The sequence below is a fragment of the Fukomys damarensis genome, unplaced genomic scaffold, assembly GCF_012274545.1.
Source record: "Fukomys damarensis isolate Sample0158 unplaced genomic scaffold, DMR_v1.0_HiC HiC_scaffold_9, whole genome shotgun sequence".
Classification (NCBI taxonomy): domain Eukaryota; kingdom Metazoa; phylum Chordata; class Mammalia; order Rodentia; family Bathyergidae; genus Fukomys; species Fukomys damarensis.
In genome coordinates this window covers 2,040,737-2,064,093 of record NW_022900921.1, presented here as the reverse complement: position 1 = coordinate 2,064,093, position 23,357 = coordinate 2,040,737, and the positions used below count along the sequence as shown (strand labels likewise).

Sequence of the window (23,357 nt, the reverse complement as noted above, 5' to 3'; positions counted from 1 at the left end):
TAAAATAGAAAAAGGATAAAACTGAGATGTGATGAGCAAATAAAAATTATAAGGATATATTTACAGCACACAACATGGCTGTGATGCAAGCACACTTTGTGGGATGATCCCACAACTGAGCTAATGAACCTATCACACAGCGTGTGTGTGTGTGTGTGTGGGTGTGTGCATGCATGTGTGTGTGTGGTTACAACACATAAGCTCCATTCTCTTGGCAGATTACCTGTGTATGATGCATTGTATTAATTATAGTTACCACATTATATTTTATCTATAGAACCTCTTCATGTTACAACTGAAAGTTTTACTCTTGGACCAAACTTGCCCATGTTGCCCACAGCCCAGTCCTGGAAGAGGCTACAGCCTTTGCTTTTGTCTCCAAGTTTGACACTTTTTCAGATTCCGCGTGCAAGTGCTATCATGAAATATCATCTTTCGCTCAGCGTAAGGTCATCAGGCTCATGTTTGTGTTGGACAAGGGGATTAGAGAGTGGCATCAGGCCCACGGCCAGGGATCTGATCGCCCTTGGCATCCAGTGAGGTGCAGTGGAGTCCCTGGGCGCTGAGGCCCCCAGAGCTGCCAGGCTGAGGAACACGGCATTTGCTGTGAGGGCAGAGAGTCTGCGCTCAGAAGAGGCGGTAGGCGCTGCTCCCTCCCAGCCCCCACCCCCAGAATCACGCCTCCGTGAGAAGGACAGCCCTTCCCAGGTCTCCAGTGAATGATTGAATTTGAGCCCCTTATGTGTTTTTTCCTTCCTAGACTCTCAAATTCTGCTCAGAGTTCACAATGATTTAACAAAGTCAGTCTTTAAAGTGGAAACACCTAGGCTTTGGAAGCTCTGTGCCTGGGATCAAGGACACAGCCCCGACCTGTTCTTTACTCTGCTTCGCTGCCAGAGTCCTTAGCCCAGGGCTCAGCTCCTACTCTGGACACACCGGTTCAGATCCTGCCTGGTCTGAAACCCCAGCCTGCTCAGAGCGACCTCTCAGCTGCCAGAACACCCTGTCCTGGCCTCCTGTGCCCTCCCCTCACCAGTAACCCCCAGACAGTGAAATGTCTTTCACTTTCATTGCCCAGCAAGGGCTCTGTTTCTGGGAAGAGGAGCCTCTAGAATTTCGCTTTTACTTTCTGTGCCTACAATCAGTATCCTGCCCTTTAGGCTCCTCCCTTCCCTGCTGTTTGTCAGATTCCTGAGTGAGGAGGGCAGAAGCCAGAGATCATTTAAGTCCTCAGAGTCCTCACATGCGTTCAGACGTCATCGGTGGTGAGGTCGGCACAGTCTTCCTCTGTGCCTGCCACTCGAGCCCGGCCTGCCCTGCCAGGGAGGACAGGTGTGGACAGAAGGTGTCTCCTGTGCCTGGGCTCCACCACACCAGCACGTTCAGCTCTTCTAGGAGAACTGTAGGAGAGCAGTTCTATCACCAGAAATCTGTCTTCTACAAGGAGCTGGTGAGTGAGATGATATTTTGGAATTAATACATGCCTTAAAAATAGAACTTTGGATCAGTAAGTCCAAGGCTGGAGAATCTGGATGCTCGGTTCCAGGTGTCAGGAACTTAGAAGGCCGAGAGGGGATGGTGCACAGCTATAAACCAGTCAGAGAACTTTAACACTTTGGATATTTTCAGAGCCAGTCGGTTTGCTGCAGGATCACGTGGCAGGGTCCGTCCCTAGGCGCCCTGACCCCAAACACCGCTGGTCTAAGCACTTGAAGTCAAGGAAGACCATCCAGCCAGGGAGAATGGGCCTCTGAACCTTTGTTCTGAGCCTGGTGTGCCTCTCCCCACCCTGTGTGTGCCCTTTGCCTTTTTTGCACCTGGAGGGAGGAGTTGCCTTGAACCCCGGGCCTGATACTTACTAAGGATGAGTCCACGGTTCCCTCCCTCAGTGTCTTTGATCCCTCATTTGAAGGTGAAAACCATTTGAAAGTCCTCATCAGCCGTGAGACTGAGATGAGGAATTACGTGCAGGTACACCTGAGGTTTACTGGGTCAAGTTTATTAGTTATGTCTCGCTTCCCTCCCATGTCTCGGCTACTCACACTCAGGGGACACATTCCTAAAGCCTCTGAGGTGACGTCTAAGGAATCCTGGGCAGCGCTGTGTCCCAGCCACCACAGCTTCACTGCTTAGCCGGAAGTCCTGTGTGGTAGAAGTCCACACACAGCACAAGGCCATGTGTGCGTCTCAGACAGCAGGCATGGGCTCTGTGTGGTGGAAATGTGCTCAGCACACTGACTCGGGATGTCACCTCTCCTCTCTCCCTTCTGTCACTTGGCTCCACTCTCTACCTGCTGAGCTCCTCGGGAGGGGTCTCAGGCAGACATTGCTGCGTCCTCGTGCCTCCTGCACCCTGGCGGCCTCCGGACCTGCACATGTGAGGCTGAGGTCTCACCCATTTGGCTCCTCGCTGAGGCCCTGGTCGGGTGTGGTCTCCAGCCCGCAGGCTTTCACAGCCTGTGTGTAGCACACCTTCTGCTTCACTGAGGAGGTGTAGGGTGGGCTGCTGTCCACACTGCGATGGGTTAGCCACAGAGCTGCCCGGTGCTCAAGGTTTCCCCTCTCATTTATGTGAAGAAATCCCTGATGGGTAGACAGAAGCAGACCCTTCTGCTGGCTCCCTCACCCACCCAGTGACACGCAGGCCTTCCCCATTCCCTTCCTCACAGAGAATGCTTGTGTCTCTGGCCTACACACAACCAGATCTTGAATGCCTGCTCAGGAAAATTCTTCCCGAAGCTGTACTTACTGTGTCCTGTTCTCCTGGGCTGCAGTAGACCACTTCCAGGAAGCCCTGGAGGGTACGCCCACTCCCATACCTGTAGCCAAGGGGACCTCTTCATCCTGTCCTCTGCCTGGACATTAACCTTGATGGGAGGGGTCTTGGTTCCTGGTCTAAAAGTTCTACACTTTCTGTGAGGTTCAGGACAGTGGTCTCACATGTGGCTCATTATATATAGTCTTGGGCATGTGATTCTTTCCTGATGCCCTGTCTTAAAAGAGTAAGTTTTCCATTATCCAAAAGGTCCAGGATTATAGAGCCAGGACACTTTCCCTGACATCAGGGAAAGTGGCAGAGAAATCTCCTTGGTTTGCTCCCCTTCACACAGCCCCTTCCGAGCCCCACCCCAGCCTCTCCTCGTGTCTGTCTTCTCCTGATGACATTCTGCTTGGGTCAGGCCCGAGGACTTCTCTCCCTGCCTGGCTGTTGCCCCTTCATTACGCAAGCTGGTTTTGGCAAGCAGTGGGCTTCCAGGACAGGTGGGCTGGCTCTTAGAAAACCCGAAGCGGAAAATCAGCATGGTTTTCTTTTTCTTTCTTTTTACAATTTTATTTTTTAGAGCAGTTTGTTTCAGAGAAAAAATGTGAAGAATGTCGAGGGTGCGGTGCACCCCCTGTCTGCCCATGTACAGGCTCCTCCGTCTCCACACCCACCAGGGGGTCACGCATGAGCCTCCCAACACAATGTTCAGGGTCGACTCTAGCCTTAGTGCCATCGGACTGGGCCATCCCAGTGCCCTGTGTCCAATTTTGGGACCACACCAAGGAGTTTCACTGTTGAAAAGTCCTCTGTGCTGCGCCTTTCCATCCTCCCACCTCTGACCCCTGACAACTGTTTGCTACCACGGTAGGGGAGCAAAGACTGGATTTCACGAGGAGAACAGGGATCTTCAGAAAGGTGGGAGCAGGTTCGGCGGCGACAGTCAGAAACCACACAGCACTGAGTAGTGAAGGTAGTAGCTGCTGCAATTTTATTTCTAACTCTAGATGTATATATACTAGTTTCAAGGGCACACTTCAAGAGTGATTTCAGTCACAAGCAGGCATGAGAAAGATAGACAATAGTACTGTAAAAGCTAAGACCACAAGGTCAAGGTGAGACCACACCTATATACAATCACAAAAGCTAAGACCACTAAGTCAAGGTAAGACCACACCTATACGCAGTCAGAAGGGGAAGTTTGTAAAACAAAGGACTGGCTTCAGCATGTCACCTTCAGGATCACCTTCAGGACTTCACAGTCCGGGGCTCAGGGTCAGCACTTTGGCCGCCCGTCCTCTTGTGCCCCAACACCTCCCCATCTCTAGGAACATCTAATTGTTCTTGATCTTTCCTGGGCCCAGAATACAATTCTACAGATAATGAACAAATAGTAATAAAGACAAAATAGAACAGAATTATAAATGAACCCAATGTCCCCAAACTGCAGGCAGAGAGGCCCGCTATTCTCTTCACGGCTGACTTCGCATGCGGTGTGTGCCAAGGACTTCCAGGAGGCTTAACCCCGCGGGGACGATACCTCGGGTCTGGTTTCTGCCAGGTGACCGGCATTGTCACGCAGACTCCACTGTGGTCGTGGCAACTGTTGATATTTCAAATTTTTCATAATTTTGCCTTTTCTTAAATTTCTCAAAGTTGGACTAATACAGCCTTCTTTCATTCAGTAATATGCATTGAGGGTTTGGCTTCCTCCACGTCTTTTCATGGCTGGAAGGCTCGTTTCTTTCCAGAATTGAATAAGTCCCACTCCAGAGGGACCGCAGCTTATTAATTCACTCACTCACAGAACAGTAGTTGTATCCAAGGTCTGCTGTTGCGGAGGAAGGGTCTAGAAACACTGGTGTGCAGGTTTGTAGGTGAACAAAAGTCCTCAGCTATTCTCTGAATTGATCCTAGAATCAATGTTGTGTTAATTTTGTGAAGGCTACAGGTTCTCTATCTAGATGCCCTTTCTTACATGTGGCTGCCTGGTAGTCCCAGTGCTTCATTTGAAGAGAGTGTCTTTATTTTTCACTTTGCCTTTGCGTCTTCATCTAAGACCAGATGACCACATGGCCATGGGTCACATTTACTCGACTCTCTCCGCCCCACTCGTGTAGCTGTGCGTTCTTTCACAATCATCACACTGTCATGATTATAGCTTTATGCTTAGTCATGGAGCCAAGTGTCGGTGTCACACAAGTGTGCAGTGGTGTCCTCAGTTCTGCTGCTGCCTTTTTAATTGATCACCAAGTGCAGTTATTTTCCTAATAACAAATAAAGCCAACACACTGTAAATTGTATAAGGTGGCGTGGGTGTTTTGGTGGAAAATTAGGCCTTGAAATTCTTGAAGGATTCCTCAGGAGCAGGGCAGAGCGAGGCATAGCAAGGGCCTGGGTGGGCCTGGGTTTGCAGGTAAGCGAGGGGCCCCAGCCACATCTGTCTGCAAGGACGATTTTCCCGTTGTGGGGAGGCGGCTCTCTTGTGACTTGATAGGAAAACTGAGGCATCCCCTGCTGTGCTCACTCCTGCTCTTCCCACGTGTGTCCTCTCCCTAGTGTGCTCCGCAGCCTAGCCATGGACCAGGACTCCATCTGCGTGCTGTCTGGCACAGAGGGCAGTGCTTCTGCCCCTTACAGCCTTGGCGCACTTCTAAAAGATGTGAAGATGAGAAGTCGTATCCTCTCACAGGAAACCTGGGATTCAATTCTGTCACATCTGGAGGAAGGGAACGTTCCAGAGGCAGCTTCTGCAATCAGAGCTGCCTTGAAAATCATCGAGAACGCGCCACTGAGCATCGCAGTGACAGGGGAGACCGGAGTAGGAAGATCCACTTTCATCAATGCCCTGCGGAGGGTGGGGCATGAAGAAGAAAGCGCAGCTCCCACTGGGCCGGTGGTGACAACCACGGAGGTAACTGCATATCAGTATCTAAAGTGTCCCGGTGTGACAATATGGGACCTGCCCGGCCACGGGTGCACTGACTTCCTGCTATCAAAGTACCTGGAGGAAATTGCTGATTATGACCTCTTCTTTATCATCTCTGCCACCCGCTTCAAAAACATCGATGCGCAACTAGCCAGAGTCATCACAAACATGAAGAAGAAGGTCTACTTTGTTCGAACAAAAGTGGATCATGATGTATTCAGCAACCAAAGAAATAAGCCAAAGACCTTCAATAAGGAAGAAATCCTGCAAGAGATCCGAAATTACTTTGTGAGGCAGTTGGAGGAGGTCAGTGTGACAGTTGATCGCGTCTTCTTAGTCTCCAGCCTTGAGAGGGCTGAGTACGACTTCCCTGAGCTGGAGAACACCCTTCTGAGGGACCTGCCAGCTCTCAAGCTTCACATCTTCATGCAATTCCTGTCCAGCATTGCGGAAGCTGCCATTGATCAGAAGCGAGATTCCCTAAAGCAGAACATCTGGTGGGAGTCCATGCGGGCTGCAGCATCAGCCACCGTCCCTCTCGTAGGCCTCTTCAGTGATGGTGATGTAGAGAAGATGCAGGACACCTTAGCCCTCTACAGGTCTTCCTTCGGGCTGGATGATGCATCGCTGGAAAAGATGGCCAAGGATTTGCACGTGTCCGTGGAACGGCTGAAGGCAAACCTTCAGTCTCCTCGCTTGCTGTCAGCTGAGTGCAGTGAATCCTTCTGGGAGAAGATGAAGCAGTACATGGTGAAGGCTCTTTCACTCATGGGAGGGCCCCTTGCTACTGGTTTTTCCTTTACAAAGACGTATTACTTGCAAAATTATTTCCTTGAGACTGTGGCAAGTGATGCGAAAGCTCTACTGAAAGGAGATCTCTTCAGTGCCTCTGTGGGCTCTGAGGAGGGTTGCGGCAAATAGGGAAACTGAGGCAGCCAGGCTCTGCTTTAGCCGCGCTGTGCTCATGGCTCTGGGCACCAGAAAGCAGCTTAGGGCTCTCCTGAGGCAGCCAGGCCAGGCTGGGATGGTCTCAGATATGACCACTGTTGTGTGAATAAAAAGTACAGGAATCTGGGGTTTTATGCTAAGAGGAGAAAACATCTTGCTGTGCAGTGGTTATTTCATAGCCAGTACTCCTCTTATTGAAGATACAATAATAAAAAGTTGCTGGGCACTCAGTAAGATTTCAACAATATTTTTGAACTGATGTGCACATTAAATATTTTTGATGTTCCTGACATTCTGCTGCAAGTGTACACATGTTGGTGATTAATAGGACAGCTAATGTTGACTGACATCTCCTGTTCCCTTGAGGGTCATCGTTTTATTGGGTAAGTATGAAAGAGAGTGAGCTGAGCACTGTGTGACCAGACAGGATGGAGAAACGCTGGCTGAGTGAAACTTTCTTCCGGGGCCTCGTGAGAGGGCAAGTGCAGGAACCAGGAGCACTGTCCAGGGGTGCATGTGGGAGGCTCAGGAGCTGCTGGGTCATTAGCACAGCACATTTTCTCCCTGATTTTCAGAGGTTAAGAAACAGGAGAGCAGATTATAATAATAAAGTTAAACAGGGGAGACAAATAAGAAATATATAAGTTTCTTAAAACAATGAATGCAACTGTACTGTATCCCTAAAATGTACCAATAAACTCAATTAAAGCTGAAAAAGTTTCTTAAATATATGAAAACACACTCCATCTCTCATGTAATAAGACAAATTAAATTAGAAACTACACCAACACAGTTTCTCACCTATTGTATTTGGGAAAATTCCAAAATTTAGTTAATGAGTGAAATTGGCAAAAAATGGCATCTTACATATAAAGCTGCTGCCAGTAGAAAAATGATAAAAACTGTAATTGGGAAATTAGACAGTCTCTATGAAATGTATGCATATGTTTGACCCAGTGGTCCACTTTAAACAATCTATGCCCTAAAAGTTTGGAGAGTACAACTAGCTATATGCTGCAGGTTCCTGGATGCAGCACTATTTGAAATGAGAAAGATGGCAAACAACTCAAATGTTCTTTAATAGGGTTCATCACAAAACAGATACCTTAACAGATAGAACACAGAATGCAGAATATCCTGTGTGTCATTTTCAGGATACATAAAGTGTCCAAAGCAAGGTGCAATAATGTGTATTCAGTAAGTTGCTTCTGGTTCAAGAAAGTTCAAAACATAAATGTATTTTGCACATATCTTAGATTAAGAATGGAACCAAATGAGCCAGGAATTTAGCTCAGTGGTGCCGCTGCCTGCTTCGCAACCGCAAAAAAGAAAAAAGAAAGAAAGAATGGAAACAACCTTAGAAATAAAGTGTCATTATTTCATTTGGTTGGTTGGTAGTTGGAGACAGGGTCTCACTGTGTAATTCAGGCTGGCCTTGAACACACTAGGCAGGGCTTCAACTAGAGGTGATTCTCCTGCTGAGATTACAGGTGTGTACCACTGTGCCTGCTAAATGTCTTATTTTTAGAGGAAGAGATGTTTCTGAGTGTGGGGGGCAGGGAAAAAAGCTAGATTTCATTTTGCACATATTATATCTTGTGACCCTGAAAATCTTTATATACCTAAGCAGCTGCATAATCAAATTTTTAAAATTACATTTATAGAAAGACAACGAAAAGTAAACAAACTAATCGCAGCTCGTTGGCCTAAACAAATAAAGTTATTTTGAGATTTTCAAACATGTCGTGATAAAAGTAAGTTTCTGGTGGATTACATAAAAACAAACTCAAACAGACTTCCGGTTGACACCGGAAGCGGAAGGCAGCGCAGGTCTGGAACCTTCGTTGCGGGCCTGTGGTGATGCTCAGCAGTCAGCTTCTGGTGCGCTTTGGCAGCCAGATAGGCACTGTCCCAGATGCGGCCGAGAGGCTGGGCCCAAAGGCATCGATCGGGCTGGTCGTCGGGCTGGTCGAGCCGACTCAGCGGAAGAGGAGGCTAGGTCCTCTGCGAGACAGGCTCCGCTGGGCCCTCTTCTCGGTCACTGAGTGAAGGAGGGAGCCATGTCCGGGGCCTGTTCATGACAGCCAGAGCTCTGACACTTGTGTCTTGCCGTTGAGGCGAATCTGATTAGGGAGCCCCTGGTGATATTTATTTGTGCGACTACAGGCCAAGGAGACATGAAGGTAAGGCCAGCGTGGGGTGGCTCCTTCCACCCTAACCCCATTTTCGTGGCTTAGAAAGTCCAAGAAGTCCTTTAAGTCGTTGCCCTTGGAGACACTTCAGAGCTGGTTCTGAGAGGGTTCCTTTGGGTAGAGTTGGGGTCTCACTTCCTGGCCAATAAATTTTTTTTTTTTTTTTTTTTTTTTTTTTTTTTTTTTTTTTTTTTTTTTTTTTTTTTTTTTTTTTTTTTTTGGTACCGGGGATTGAACTCGGGTCCTGGCGCTTGCAAGGCAGGCCCCGGAACCGCTAATAGCCACTTAAAAAAAAAAAGAATAGACACAAACTGAACAAACCTTACACTTTTTTTCAGGAACACTAGTGTTAGTAGAATTCGTTATAATGAAATTGCTTTACTTGTAATATCGTGTGCTGTCACTTTATCATAAAGCAAATGCAATAATTATAACATTGGATAACAAGATTTTCACATAAACAACAAAAGACACAGATGCCAAAAAAGAGAAAGTAAGTAAAAGTCTGTTAAGGAAGCAGCAAGTATACATGCAGGACATTTTCTCCTTAAAACACGTTTTAGTTTATGAAGTTGGAAAAGCCGTAGGGGAGCAGAGAATCCAGTAACAGTGACCACTCCACCATCTGCACTGGAGTCTGAAGCAGTGATTTGCACCAGGGAGGGCTTCTCAGTCTGGGGCAGCAGATATAAAGGTAAAACTGAATTATATGGTCATAAAACAGCAGAACTGTCCAGAAATGCTGTGGGTATGTCAGAAGGACTCGGAGACAACCTGAGAAGTCCCCACTGGAATACAAGTAGAACCTTTGGAGAATCTCTGTATACCACAACTGCAGTTGAAATATGTCCAGTTTGTTTACAGTGAGTCAGTAAGGTCACAGTGCAACTAAAATACATTGTATTAACTGAAGTATGCTAAGGAACCAGCCTCCCTTTAAAAAAAAAAATGGTATAGGGCCCGGGATTTAGCTCAGTGGTTCTGCCACCTGCCAGGTAAGCACAAGGGCCCAGGTTTTATCCCTGGTACCAAAAAAAAAAAAAAAAAGATGTGGAATAAATCATACTGCTTTTTATGTGAGAGTATTGCAGTTGCCCTTCCTATACAAATTGCATAGCAACCAAATGATAGATGAAAACTTGCTCTTTATGTCAGTTTTCCACCAAAACATGCCGAAGGAATGATGCACTCAAAATACTAACATTTTCCTAAGCTTAAAAAGTATTGGGGGTCAGGGATTTAGCTCAGTGGCATTGCGCTTGTCCCGCAAGTGCAAGGTCCTGAGTTTGATCCCCAGTACAACAACAACAAAAAAAAAAAAAAAAAAAAAAAAAAGGAATGGGGTCTGGGGATGTAGTTCAGTGGCATGTGTGAGGCCCTGTGTTCAATCCCTAGCACTGCACCCCAAGGGACATCTAAAGAAGTAAATCCTCACCCAAGCTCACCAAATTGTAATTTTTTGTTTTTTTCTAAATTTTCAATTTTATTAGCATAACTTGATCAAAAGCATTCTCTTGTCTTTTTTCAATTTGTATTAGTATGTGCCTGAAGTATATAATGATCATATTCCTTTAAGGAGTTTGTCCATGTACACAACACTTCTTAATTCTTTTTCATTCCCCTTTCCTTCCTCTCCCTCCTGTTTCCCTCTATTTCTTTGTCCCCATAGGAAATAGGGAAATAGGTCAATCCCAAACTGTGTATTTATATATTAATCACACAGGTAGAACTGGGGACACTGGGCATAGGGCCACAAGCCTGTAATCCAAACACCCTGGGAAGCTGAGACAGAAGGATGGCAAGTCTGAGTCTTCTCTGGGCAATTTAGCAACTTAGTGAAAACTTGTCTTAAAAAAAAAAAGTAAAGTGTATGTAGCTCTTGTGAAGCCCTGGATTTAGTTCCAGTATGGGGGGAGGAGAGAAAAATTAATGATCTAGCCAGTGATCATCTCTGACTCCTAACAAAAAGAGCCACATGCAGGTATTTTATACCTTCCAGTGAAAGTACAAAGCTAATCAATAAGAAGTTTTCTTACTCATATCAAGATCTCTCCAGAAGGCTTCTGGAAGTATAGAGATGCACTGATGTTAAGTGATATCTTGTGAACAAAATGATCCCGTACAAGGACTATGGGAAACTCTGAATCACATTTTTTTAACCTAATAATTGAAAGGAAAAGAAAACAATCACTCAAGTGGTGGGGGACCAATGGATAAAAGGAGAAATTAGAAACAGAAAATTGTTATCTGTGGGATTTAGGAGAGGCTGATTCAAACATACACAGGGTTTATGTGAAAACCAGGGAAATGTGAACATTGGCCACTTTCTGATGACAAGGAACAACTGCTAATTGTACGCATGATAATGGCATTGTTCTTCTATGTAGGGAGCAGGGAAGGGAACATTAGCAGGATTTCTGCCGTGGGTCCTGGCCTGTGAGCTACCACAGCACAAGACGAATTGAGGAACAGACAGAAATGAGACTCAGAGTGGAGAAGCTGAGTCCTGGGTCCTGGTCAGTGCAGCTGATGGCAGCAGGCAAAGGCCGCAGCCAGTAGTTATCAAATACAGTCACAGAAGGAATAGGGCGCAGGGTGTGCTTTGGAGGCACGTAGTGAATAGCCCAACCCCTGACATGATGGTGCCAGGCAGGGCTGTTACGGAGTAAGCACTGTTTGTCTTGCTAAGATAAAACAAACCAGTACCTGGCACCAGGTGCAATTAGCATGCAACCCATTGGGTCAGTGAGAAGCCATAATTCAGGGGAAATGGTTTTAATTGGGACTAGGCTGACCTCAGCTCCTCGTAGCTCAGCAAGGCCCTGCCCCTGAACAGACCAGGGCCTACGTTTCTGTGGAGGCTGTTGAGGGAGGGGCTGTACTCACCCAGTCCACCAGCTGACATGAGCATTTGAGTCACACAGACCTTTGATCTGAGTCCTGATAAAAAGCAATATAGCAGTATTATGGAAATAAAGAACCAAGTGTCACTCCTAGCCCACCAGTACTGGGCAGACATGTCTGCTACACTTGTACGTATAAAAAGTTTCTTTATTTTTTATACTTGCTAAAATATTTATGACTGATAATAAGTAGACCTTTCATTTAAAAATCATGGGGAATTGCTACAAATAAAAGCAGGTTGGCCTGAGTTGTTAATCGTTTAAGCTGAGTGAGGCAGCTGTTACAATCATCTGTCTACCTTGTATGTATTTGAACTTTCTACAATAAGAGGCTGGCTTTAAACAATGTAAGACCTGCAGGGTGGCGTTCATTACTCCCCAAATTACACTATTTAGAAAGCCAGTTTCTTAGGCCTCCATTATATGATAGTCCTGTTCTAGGTGGAGAAATGCATTCACTTTGGTTTTTGAATCAATTCCTCTGGGATGGCAGCCAGCAAAGAGAGCTGTGCCCTATCATGTGACAAACATCCTCTCCAGCATAGCATGGCTTTTTTCTTCACTGCTTTGCTCCTGCATGTAGAGCAGTGTGTGAAGTGTGGCAGACCCTTGGTGCTGCAGAAGCAGCTCAGCTGATTCACACTGATCAGCACTAACCTTCTTTACAATATTTTATTTCCCTGCCTGTGAGTTCTTCACACCTCTCTTCTCTCCAGGCCCATGGACCGCTAAGGAGTCAAGTCCTTTTGGGTCATAATAAGGACGCTGAAGCCAAAAGTAGCCTCCAGCCCATTTCCTTGCCTTGTGATATGAAACTCTGCATGAGCTGTCTTCATCCAAGCTTTGGTCTCTGTTACATTTTAGAGACATCAAAGGCACCTTCCCAGTTTCCTAGCTGCCTTTCTGCATAACTCCTCCCCCCACCTCACTCCCAAGGGGGGCACCAGTCCTTGGGCTGTTCCTTCCAAGCTGCACCTGCACACTTGGCCCCAGGTGACCCTGTAGGTGGCAGGAGCAGTGTCACTACTCCCACTTGAGTGTCTTCCCTCAGTTTAAAACAACCTGCTGCAAACTGCTGAGACCACATTCACAAAACCTAACAATAAATGGGAAAGAACTTCTCAGGCTTTCACCACTCTCTGTAATGAACCATGGCTTCCCTGCTGTTTTGCTGAGGATCTTGGGTTAGTGTGTATGAATATGTGCATGAACATTCACACACACACACTCTGTTATAAAATTTGCCATTATCCATACTTCATTCCATTCTACCATTTAAAATGATAGTTTGAGCCACTTAGCTCCTTTCACAAATGGTCATATTCCACATGTGCAACTGAAAATACTGCCTATATCCGGCATAGATCCCAGTAGTCTGTTTGTTTTCCCTGTGTGTCAGTGTGATGATGGGTGTGCTTCAGTTTGGATGACGGCCACAGTTGGTGTGTGGACAGAGGGGACTCATGAGCAAGGAGGGCACCCCACAGCCCATAGGCCATACAGCTGGACAGAGATGACAATGCCTTGGGGTGAACAGAGGGACAACAACAGGAGTTATTGAAAACACAGCCCTTAGGCTCACATCGCAATAAGAGACCCTACCCGGCAGAACGGACAGAGCAGGACTCTGTTCACACCAAAAAGTGAGTGTGGAATAAAAATAGGGCCTAGTGCTGCCTTGTTAGTCCTCCTCACTTCTGGTGGCTTCCTGTACTGTGTGCTCAAACAGATATATCCTGGAAAACTATTTTCAAATTGATGGGAAAGTAAGGTATTTCCTTGACAAAGAACACCTTATGAGAGCACGATCACCAAACCAACGTTCAAAAGATTGTTAAGGATACCCTAGAAAGATACAGTGCAGCCAAAAATGCCAAAAAGTCCAATGGGACTTCATTTTACATCTGTTCCAGTGTGCTCTCAGATATCCAAAGTGGTACCAGATGTGACTGATAACCCTTTCAGCCAGGACCCTGAAGGGAGCTGCAGATAGCGAGCCAGTAATTTTCCAGGAGATCCCTCATCCCTTTGCTTTGGAAAGATTATTCTGATCATCAAATACTCAGGCTTATCACTTGTTGAGTTTCACATTCATTATCACGCTAGCAGAGTGCTGTTCTGATTACTGGCAGAGAGGCTATCTCCCCATGGACCACTATGGATCATCGTGGAAGATGCTCATACAGAAATGCTGAAGCAACGCTGTGAAGGACGGGTTCGAGTGAGTCAGGCATATGGAAGGCCGACGATTCCTTGAGGTTCAGCGAAGATCATGAACACAGACCCAGGAAAGGAGGTAGGTTGAAACACCTGGAAAATACAAGTAAACCTGCTGCTGGAGCTAAGATTCGAACCTCAAAAGTGGTAGGAAATGAGGGCTGGAGACACACAAGTTTCTTGAATGGTGCACTAAACTAATACGCTATTACCATCTCAGGGATACTAGCAGGGAAATAAAGTTTATGAGGTGACCATAAAATTAGCCTCCAAAGCATGGCACTGTGACAAATGAAAACAGAAATCATCTCATCCCACCAGGACATCTGGTCACCCTACACATATGAGGGTCAGCTAAAGCTATCTGCAACTATGTAGGGAATGTCTGGAAGACAAGGGAGATGTCACAAAACTGCTGCAGTCCATTGGAGAAACAGTATGCAGGGGAAGCAAAAGTGACATAAGAAGCATGTGAAGTGGACAGGGTGTGTGTATTTCTGGGTGTTGTGAGCATAAATGAGAGAGAGAGAGCTCTGGTTCTTTGCTTGGTCCCTTGCTCAGTGAGTGATCTGAGACAGGATATGGGAAGACAGTAACTTGCTACAGAGTGAGATTAGATAAATACTGATGGCTAAATTAGCTCTGGATGTGTTTAGTAGTGGCATACTATTGTGGCTTGTGTCTGATTGTCCCCCTAATGACTCAGTCATAGGTGGGACTTTTTCAGAGGTGGCTGGATCTAGGATATATCACACTGGAATTGATTCGTGATGCAATGCTAGGATCAAGAGCACTAGGATTAAGGGTGTGAGGGCTACCTACCTTAAAGGCAGGTAGTCGGGATAAGATATAAGGGACAGAAAGAGCAGGAAGGGCCTTAGTGAAAGGGGTCGCACGTGCCCCTTCGGGCGCCCCCTCCCAATCAGGTCACTCACAAACCGAGAGGTCGGGCAGGAGGTCTTTATTGAAGGGAGTCAGGCAGGCACAAAGGCCGGGAGGCGAAGAAAGGGAGGCGGGGTCCCAAGGGAAGGAGTGTTGGCTCATTTATAGGGTCTTGGGTGGGAGTTTTGCAATTTAGGGGGAATAAGCTGTTTTTTAACCTATTGCAGGCCACATTGCCTTATAAAGTCTTAGTCCTGCAGGAGTCCCTTATCAGATGTTGGCATCATTTCTGGGAAGAATTCAACTCGGGGAGGAAAACGAAACTTAAGTTGGGAAGAACCCGGAAGTCAGGTATAAGATGGAGGAGTTTAAAGTAACATGTACAATTTCCTAACACTTAGTCATCCCTTCCTTGTTGCTTTTGCTATCTTTTGTCCACCCTGAACTGTTTCTCCTCTTCCATCCCGCCCTGTCTTGGAGCCAGCTGATTATGAACTAAAGCCTCTACAAACTGTGAGCTAAATAAACCTGTCCTCCTTAACTTCAGGTGTCTGGTATTTTGTCTCAGCAATGAGAAGTTTAACTAAGACAGATACTCGTAACTCAGATATTTGTAAAATTGTGTTAAAAAGCAAAGTGGCTGATGAGCACTGCTCATACTTAGGTCTAAACTGTAGTTCATGTTGCCACTTGAATCAGTCATTTGCCATCTTTCTTACTGAAGGCACTGACCGCCATAATTTGCAAGCTTCTCTGCACTCCAGGGTGAGTACTTCCTTCCATCCCACATGGGCTCTCTGCTCTTCTCCATTCTGTTAGGCCTCCCAGAGGGATATGAGCCAGACTATGTCTGTGGGGCCTCTCACCTTCTAGAAGGAGTTGGGATTCGGCAGAAGCACACGAGGAAGGGCAGGGAGCAAGGCCAGAGGTTTGCTTCTCAGTGCTTCCTCTGTCCGGCAGCTGGAGTCAGGGGAGCTCCTCCTGCAGCCATAGCTGTCAGATGTATCCCTGCCTCAGCCACCGTCTCCAGGGCCCATAGTCTGCCCTGCTGTGCCTCTGCTTGTGTTTGTGTAGGGTTTGAGTACATCCTCCAAATTCCACGTGCGGGGATCTTGGGCTGAAGTGTGGTAGTGTTGAGATAACTGAACGGTTAGGAAGTGGGGCCTCCTACAAGGCAATCAGGACACAGGCTGCTTGCTTTTGGGAAAGACTAAGGCTAGTCTCTAGGAGCGAGTCGGATCCCATGGGAGTGGGTTGTTGCAAAGTGGGGCAGTCTGAAGCTTACTGTCTCTGACTTCCTGTCTCACCTGCTTACTATTTCTCACCTTTCCACATTCATCTAAGGTTGTGGTGCCATCCACAATGAAACATGCGCCAGAAATTGAATGGGTATTCTTGAATTTCAACCTCCAATGTTGTGAGTAAATAAACATTACTGTCATTTATATTACTTACTTTGGGTAAGTTTTATAGCACTGAAAATAGATGTAAACATTGTCTGTTCCTGCCCTAAGGAGGCCATACCTCACTGCTGTGCAGTCGGGGCCAACATATTCCCTGGTGGGTTCCTGGCATCTCCCTCACACACTTGAAAGAAACATCCTCAGCAAGTTCTCCCCAAATTACCCAGGATACCGTCTGATGAGAACCTCTGTTTCTGCTAGATGTGGACTCATAGGAACCTCCTTTTCAGTACCCCCTCTTCAGACGCTCTTCAGGTGGGTGAAAGTCCTGCCGGGAGCCTGGTCCCCAACACCCAGTAGGAGTCAAAGAACGGAAGTAAGGAATCCTGTTTCCCTTTAAATGTACCAGCTGAGTGTTTACCAGGCAAGTATAGGAAATGGAAGGAGAAAAGAAAAGGCTGTATTGAAGAGGAATTAACTCTAATGCCTCGAGAGAAAAACAGACTGATTTAGACATACATCACATTAAAAAGTGAAAGCAAAATTTCTATGAACTTAACCCATTTAACTTGATTAATGATTTCAATAAATACTTTTCTTCAAAGGAACATTGCATTAAAGGTGGGAAGAAGGGTTGGAAAGGACACTCTGGCCTTCCTGGCTTTCCTTCCAGACTTCAGGCCATGGCAGGCTCCTGCTAACTGCTCTGCTCTTTCTACCTCTGACAGAAGGGATCCAGCCAGGCCAGCTGACTTTCAGTTTCTGTTCCTGGAAATGACAGGTTTCCAGGATTCGCTTGCTGGGCTGTTCTTTCGCTCTCCTGGGGAGGGAGGGGAGAGAGGGCTGCTGTGCTGCAGGAGCCTAGCTCTGGCTCCCTAAGTCTGTTCTGGCACCTGGACAGCACAGCACAGGATCAGAAACTACTGCATCTGACCCTGCTGCTCCCCAGCTCAGAGGAGGGCATTTACTTGTGCAAGGGCTCCATCCCGAGGCCCAGCTCCTCCACAACTGTAGACAAGGTGCTGCTCCTTGCCACTCAGCTCCTCTGCGGCAGTTCCGTCCCTGGATGCCTCTAGTCTGCCCAGGCACCTGCTCCCCCCAGGCTAAGCTAAGCCCTGCCTCCTTCTGATTTCACTGTCTCCAGAGTCTGAAAAGATTCACAGTTCCTGGCTCACCCTCTTGCTGTCCGCATGACTAATGGTCACTGTCCAGTTGGTGTGTGCTTTCAGAGGACCCCCTGGACCACCCATGTGTCAGGACATGGGGAGGTAACATCTAATGCAACAAGACACCGTGAAGGCTGGATTCAGGGCTGCTAGATAAATCAAAGTGCCACTCTGAATTACAGAAATGAAGAAAAAATTATGAGGTGACTCAAAAGGTATAAAAAGTATTCTCACTGAAATCAAAGAATTTTTCAAAATCTATGGAAAGTATTCAAATACAAGAGGCATATAGGACCCCAAATAGCCATGAGTGGAAAAGAATGCATTGTAATCAAAATTCCAGAAATATAGAGGGCAAGGCAATAGAGACAGACAGACAGACAGAGACAGAGAGGGCTAAAATTGTTAGAGAAAAATAGCAGGTAACCTCTAAAACCAAGCATATCTAAAGAACAATGGATTTCTCAGTACAAACCTTAAAGGCCAGATGAATTCCAAGCAAAGTTCCACAAGCTCTAATGGAAAGCAACTGTCAGCCCAGACTTTCAGATCCTGCAAAATTAATACACAGAACTGATGAAGAAGGAGAAACTTCCTGTTACAAAGAATACGTGACCACTAAACGTTTACCCAGCTGTTCTCCTTGGTATCTTCCAGTAAGAGTTGTAGACACACACACACAAAAAGAGTTGTAGACACCATGCACACCTGTGTTGATAGCAGCACAACTTATAGCAGTTAAATCTTGAAAGTAGCCTACATGCAATTTGCTGCATCTGCACAATGGAGTACTACTCAGTCATAAAGAAAAATAAGTTTCAGTCATTTGTAAGGAAATAGATGTACCAGGCCAGGGATTTAGCTCAGTGGCACTGTGCCTGCCTAGCATCCACAGGGTCTTGAGTTCAATTTGTGGTACTGGAAAAAAGAGTAATATAACTTGAAATCTGGGACTCTGATGCCTCCTGCTTTGTTCTTTTTGTCCACAATTGCTTTTACTATTCTGCATCTCTTTTAGCTCCACATAAATATTAATATTTCTTCTAATCCTTTTGAAAAAAGCTCTTGTTATTTTATTGGGATTGCATGTATATCAGTCTTGGTAATATGGTCATTTTGACAATATTGATTCTACCTGTCCAGCAACACAGGGTGTCTTTCCATGTTCTGATGTCCTCTTCGATCTCCTTTTTCAGGGTACTATAGTTTTCATTACAGAAATCTTTCACTTCCTTGGTTAGGTTGATTACTAAGTATGTAATATTTTCAAAGCTATTATAAATAATATTGATTTCCTAATTTTTTCCTCAGTGGGTTTATTGTTGATGTATAGAAACGGTGTTAATTTGTATTTCACAACCTTGTTGAATTTATTAGTTCTAGTAGTCTTTTGGTCGAGTTTTTTGTGTCTTCTATGTAAAGGCTCATGTCATCCTTTGTGAATAAGCATAGTTTGACTCTTTCTTTTATTATATTTTTCATTTCTTTTTCTTTCCTAAATATTTGAGTACTATTATTTTGCACCCACGATGGCTGACATTTATTGAAGAATTCACAAGATGTCAAGCTCAGCACCCTTGCTTTTTTCACTGTATCAATTTTATAGTCTCACAACAGCTCCGAGGAGGGTAAAGTTCATGATTCTCAAATATTTCATGGATGATGAGAAGGAGGCCCAGAGATAAGGAGGGAGGTACACTGTAATACCATTAATAAGTATGGAGCAAGGTTGAACACAGATAAGCTCCTGTTCAAAGCTCACATTTTTAACCATCAATTAACACTAAATTGCTTTCCTAACCTGAGATACAAACTTGGCAATAAACCATTGATGTGGGAAAGAGCACAGGGAACTGGAGGCTCATGGGGAGACTGTGAGCATGACTATCACAGCATTTAAGCATTGGAAGCACTTCATACATTTTGTAGTCAATCTTTCCACTATCCTTGGCTGTCAACTAGAAAAAGTTATCTGTTGCTACAATTTTTCTATTTTCTGAGTATCTTACAAATGACAGCATTTAGTACCACAGCCTTTGACGCAGGTCTTTTTTACTAGTACAGTGCATTTGAGATTCACTTCTATTACTTCATGTATCAGTAGTTTCTCTTTGTTATTGAATAGCATTCATTGTATGGTTATACCCCAGGTTTTTTAAAAAAAACTTTTCTTTTTTGGTACCGGGGATTGAACTCGGATCCTTGTGCTTGCAAGGCAGGCCACCGAACCGCTGAGCTAAATCCCCTGCCCTGAGAAACTATTTTCTAATTAAAGGATACTTAACTCCTCTCCCCAGTATCCAGGAATCACTCAAATCCTCTATAAACGTTCATGTATAGAATTCTGTGTAAACATCCATGGGTGATTTATGCATTCACCAGGCCTGAGAACAAATTATCTATCAAATGTTCGCTTCAGCTTTGCAATCTTCTTCATTCCATTCTAATTTTTCCATTCCATTTTGCATCCCAATTTAGTGATTTTTGTCCTTGTCTTTCTTTTCTGAACATCTCTCTGCCCATGTTAGTACTTTTTTTTCCATTAAGTTTATTGGTACATTTAAAGCAAACAGTAGTTACATTTATCGTTGTGATCTTGTACCTTTACATGACAGGTCTTGTTTTTTTCCCTTTCCCCTGCCCTCCCTTCACCCTCTTCACCCTTCCCTATTTACAAAGACTTTGTTTCCTTTTTTTTTTTTCATTTTTTTCATCTCCCTTATTTCCTTTCTCCTCCCCTTCTACTTCCCTTTAGCCATTTTCTTCCTATTTCACACTATCGATTAGCATTTTGAAAGGGCCTGGACAGAGGAAAGCTGGTCACCTTATAGCCACCAGGAAGCAGAGAGCAAAAGGCAAAGCTATGGTAGGAGATACACATCCAGATACAAACCGTATCATACCCTGACAGGGTATTGAAAGATAAATTGAATACTGGCCACCATAAAAAGCTGTAAAAGCTACCACTATATCACCCTTGACGATAGAATAGGAATCTATAATAATATGAAATCAAACCAATAGTAACATACAGTAAACATACCAAGTGCACCTATTCCACCGCTCATGGGAGAAAAGAATTCAGCAATAAACAGCATACAGTCAACTAAAGATCGAAAAAGTAATAAAGTTTAATGGTGGTGGTAATAAACATAGAGGGGTAGGGAAAATGAAAATGAAAGAAGTAAAATTTGAAATAGAGAAGAAAAGTGAGGAGGAGGAGAGAAAAGATAAAAATCCAATTAAAGAATGAAAGTAAGTTCAGAGATAAAAGGAAGAGAAAAGAACATAAAAATAAAGGAAAAACAAAACAGGGCAACAGAAAGAAAAAAGCAAACACCCCAACACCAGCCCCCCACCAAAATGAGACTTCTGTGTGTTTGAGAAAGTGGTTTCTAACCTGAGCCTGTAACAACTGGAAACCCCTAGAGAGCAGGAGGGCTGAGTTCTCTTTTGTTTCAACGCCCACTTTTTTGAGAGTGTGCTGCCCTACCTGTCCTGTCCTTTGAGGCAGGGCCAATCAGGGGTGTGTTGTCTCCCTTAGGGCTGTATTTACCCCAAGCAGCTCCTAGTGCTTGTGCCAGTCCGTGTACCTGAAGTCACCACTGTCTCTGTCTAGCTTACAGCCTGTGGGCTTGGACAGTGGCCCACCTGTTTCAGAGCCCACTCTGTCTGTACACCTCAGGTTGTGGCAACCATCCAAACCCAGGTGTTTCTCCAATCATGTTTTCAGATGAGAAAAGTAAACAGACCACTGAGCACGGTGGTGGACGTAGGAAGCAAAGGGGCGAGGTTATGCAGTCTACTGGGCTCAATCCCAGTGCTTACAGACCCAGCCTGCTCAGAAAACCATATGGGAGGATCCTGGCTGCTCGCCACAAAGGGCAGGACCACTGTCTTTCCGGTCTTGAGCTTGTCCACTGTGTCTTTACTAGCCCGAGCTCACCACTGCTTAAACTTCTCAGGGGGTTGATGACTCACTGTCCTCTCTTTGCAACAGTCCCTTGTGTCCACCTCCCATCCCATCACTGTGGTAGGGTAACCCCAGACCCCCTGAAGTGTAGTTGTTCTGTAGCTTCTGATTCTGAGTGTCTCAGTCTTAAAATATTAACCCTTTCCCAAAATGGTTCCTATCATGGCTGTGTAGAGATGTCTGTCCAAAGCCTCATGCAGTCCTAGGGCTTTTGCAGAGTTGCCTGAATCTAGAGTGTGTGATACTGGGATTAAAGGTGTATGATTACTGAATCAGTACACTGATTGGCTTGGCATTGCCCTAAGCCCTGTAGTCTAGATAACATAAAAGGGACAGAAAGATGCTATTAAGTTTCCTAGTTGTTTTGCTGCCTTCAGTCCACCATGAACTGTTCTGCGCCACACGACCCCGCCTTGAAGCAAGGCAGCTGTGGACTAAAACTGCTAGAAACTGTGAGCTAAATAAACCTTTCCCCCTTTAATTTCAGGTATTGGGTATTTTGTCTCAGCAACGAGAAAAGTAACTAACACAGCTCCTGATTAGTCACTCTGAAATGTGGTTGGTGCTACAGTGAATTTCTTCTACAACTCTAGCCTGCCAAGCAGGAGTCACTTTTAGAGTAAAATCCCACACTATATTTGCAGCATGCAATAACGGTGGGCTTTTCTTGAGTCAAGTGTTTCAGGCCTAGTCCGGTGTTTCTACCTGAGGTTGATGACCTTCTCCAGGCTTATCTTGTGTTTTCAAGGAAAGTCTTCCTCCTCAGGAGCCAAAGTTACCTTTCCAGACTGCTTTATTTTCCCTGTATTGTGTTCCGTTTCTGCAATTTCTCTGATTTCTAGATTTCCTGTTGGCTCTTTTTGATTTGAAGATTTATCTACCTTTTTTTCTTTCTCTTTTCTTTGCTGTGTTGTTTTCCGGACTTCACGGTTTATGGGTCCTGTAGAGGCTGTGATATGCTGCTGGATTTTACTCTGCCATCTTCTAAAACCTATCAACATTTCATGTGCTTATTTACATGCCAGCATTTAAATCTGCTGTCCTCCTATTTTCTATTTTCCTTTCTCTTTTTTCTTCTGCATGCCTTATTTTTTAAATAAGCATATTTTTATTTCATTTTTTCCATGATGGCTGGTTAGCTCTTTTTAGGATATCAATTACCTACAGTTCATGACATGTCCATTTGACTTATCATAGTCACCTTCTATATAATATGTATTACGAAACTTTATTGGGCTTTCTAGGTAGCTTCAGGACAGGGTGTAGTCACTAGAAAAACAAACCACTTGAGTATATGGCTGTGATCTGGGGAACGGTGACCCTTGGAAGGAGAAGGGACTAGAGCCTGACATTAATCACATGGCCAGGGATTTAATCAAACTTGATACAGAGTAATTTGGTATAGCCCCTGAGCCAAGGCCCCTGGAGCTGTGCAGGTGACGCATGGGTCCATGTGCTCAGGGGACACAGGACGCACCCTGGGGAGAGGCTGGGGAGGCTCTGTTCCCTCCCGGACTCTACCCTGTGGGAGCCCCTATAATCATCCTCAGTTGAGAGGACAGCAGTCAGTCCCCTGTCTTGTGCGAGTTAACAAAGACAGTCGTTGAGGTGGAAACTGTAAGGCTTTGGTAGCTCTGTGCCTGGGATCAAGGACACAGCCCAGACCTGTTCTTTACTCTGCTTCGCTGCCAGAGTCCTTAGCCCAGGGCTCAGCTCCTACTCTGGACACACCGGTTCAGATCCTGCCTGGTCTGAAACCCGAGCCTGCTCACAGCGACCTCTCAGCTGCCAGAACACCCTGTCCTGGCCTCCTGTGCCCTCCCCTCACCAGTAACCCCCAGACAGTGAAATGTCTTTCACTTTCATTGCCCAGCAAGGGCTCTGTTTCTGGGAAGAGGAGCCTCTAGAATTTCGCTTTTACTTTCTGTGTCTACAATCAGTATCCTGCCCTTTAGGCTCCTCCCTTCCCTGCTGTTTGTCAGA

The 23,357-nt window shown here is 45.5% G+C and overlaps 1 protein-coding gene across 1 annotated transcript; it reads left to right on the top strand.

The window, feature by feature from the left end:
* Positions 1 to 1,183: 1,183 nt before the first annotated feature.
* Positions 1,184 to 7,302, top strand: LOC104873218 (T-cell-specific guanine nucleotide triphosphate-binding protein 2). Its single transcript, XM_010639807.3, has 2 exons — positions 1,184 to 1,450; positions 5,321 to 7,302. Exon 2 carries the CDS (start codon positions 5,340 to 5,342, stop codon positions 6,609 to 6,611), a length of 1,272 nt encoding a protein of 423 aa, XP_010638109.1. The 5' UTR covers positions 1,184 to 1,450; positions 5,321 to 5,339; the 3' UTR covers positions 6,612 to 7,302.
* The last annotated feature ends 16,055 nt before the right edge of the window (positions 7,303 to 23,357 follow it).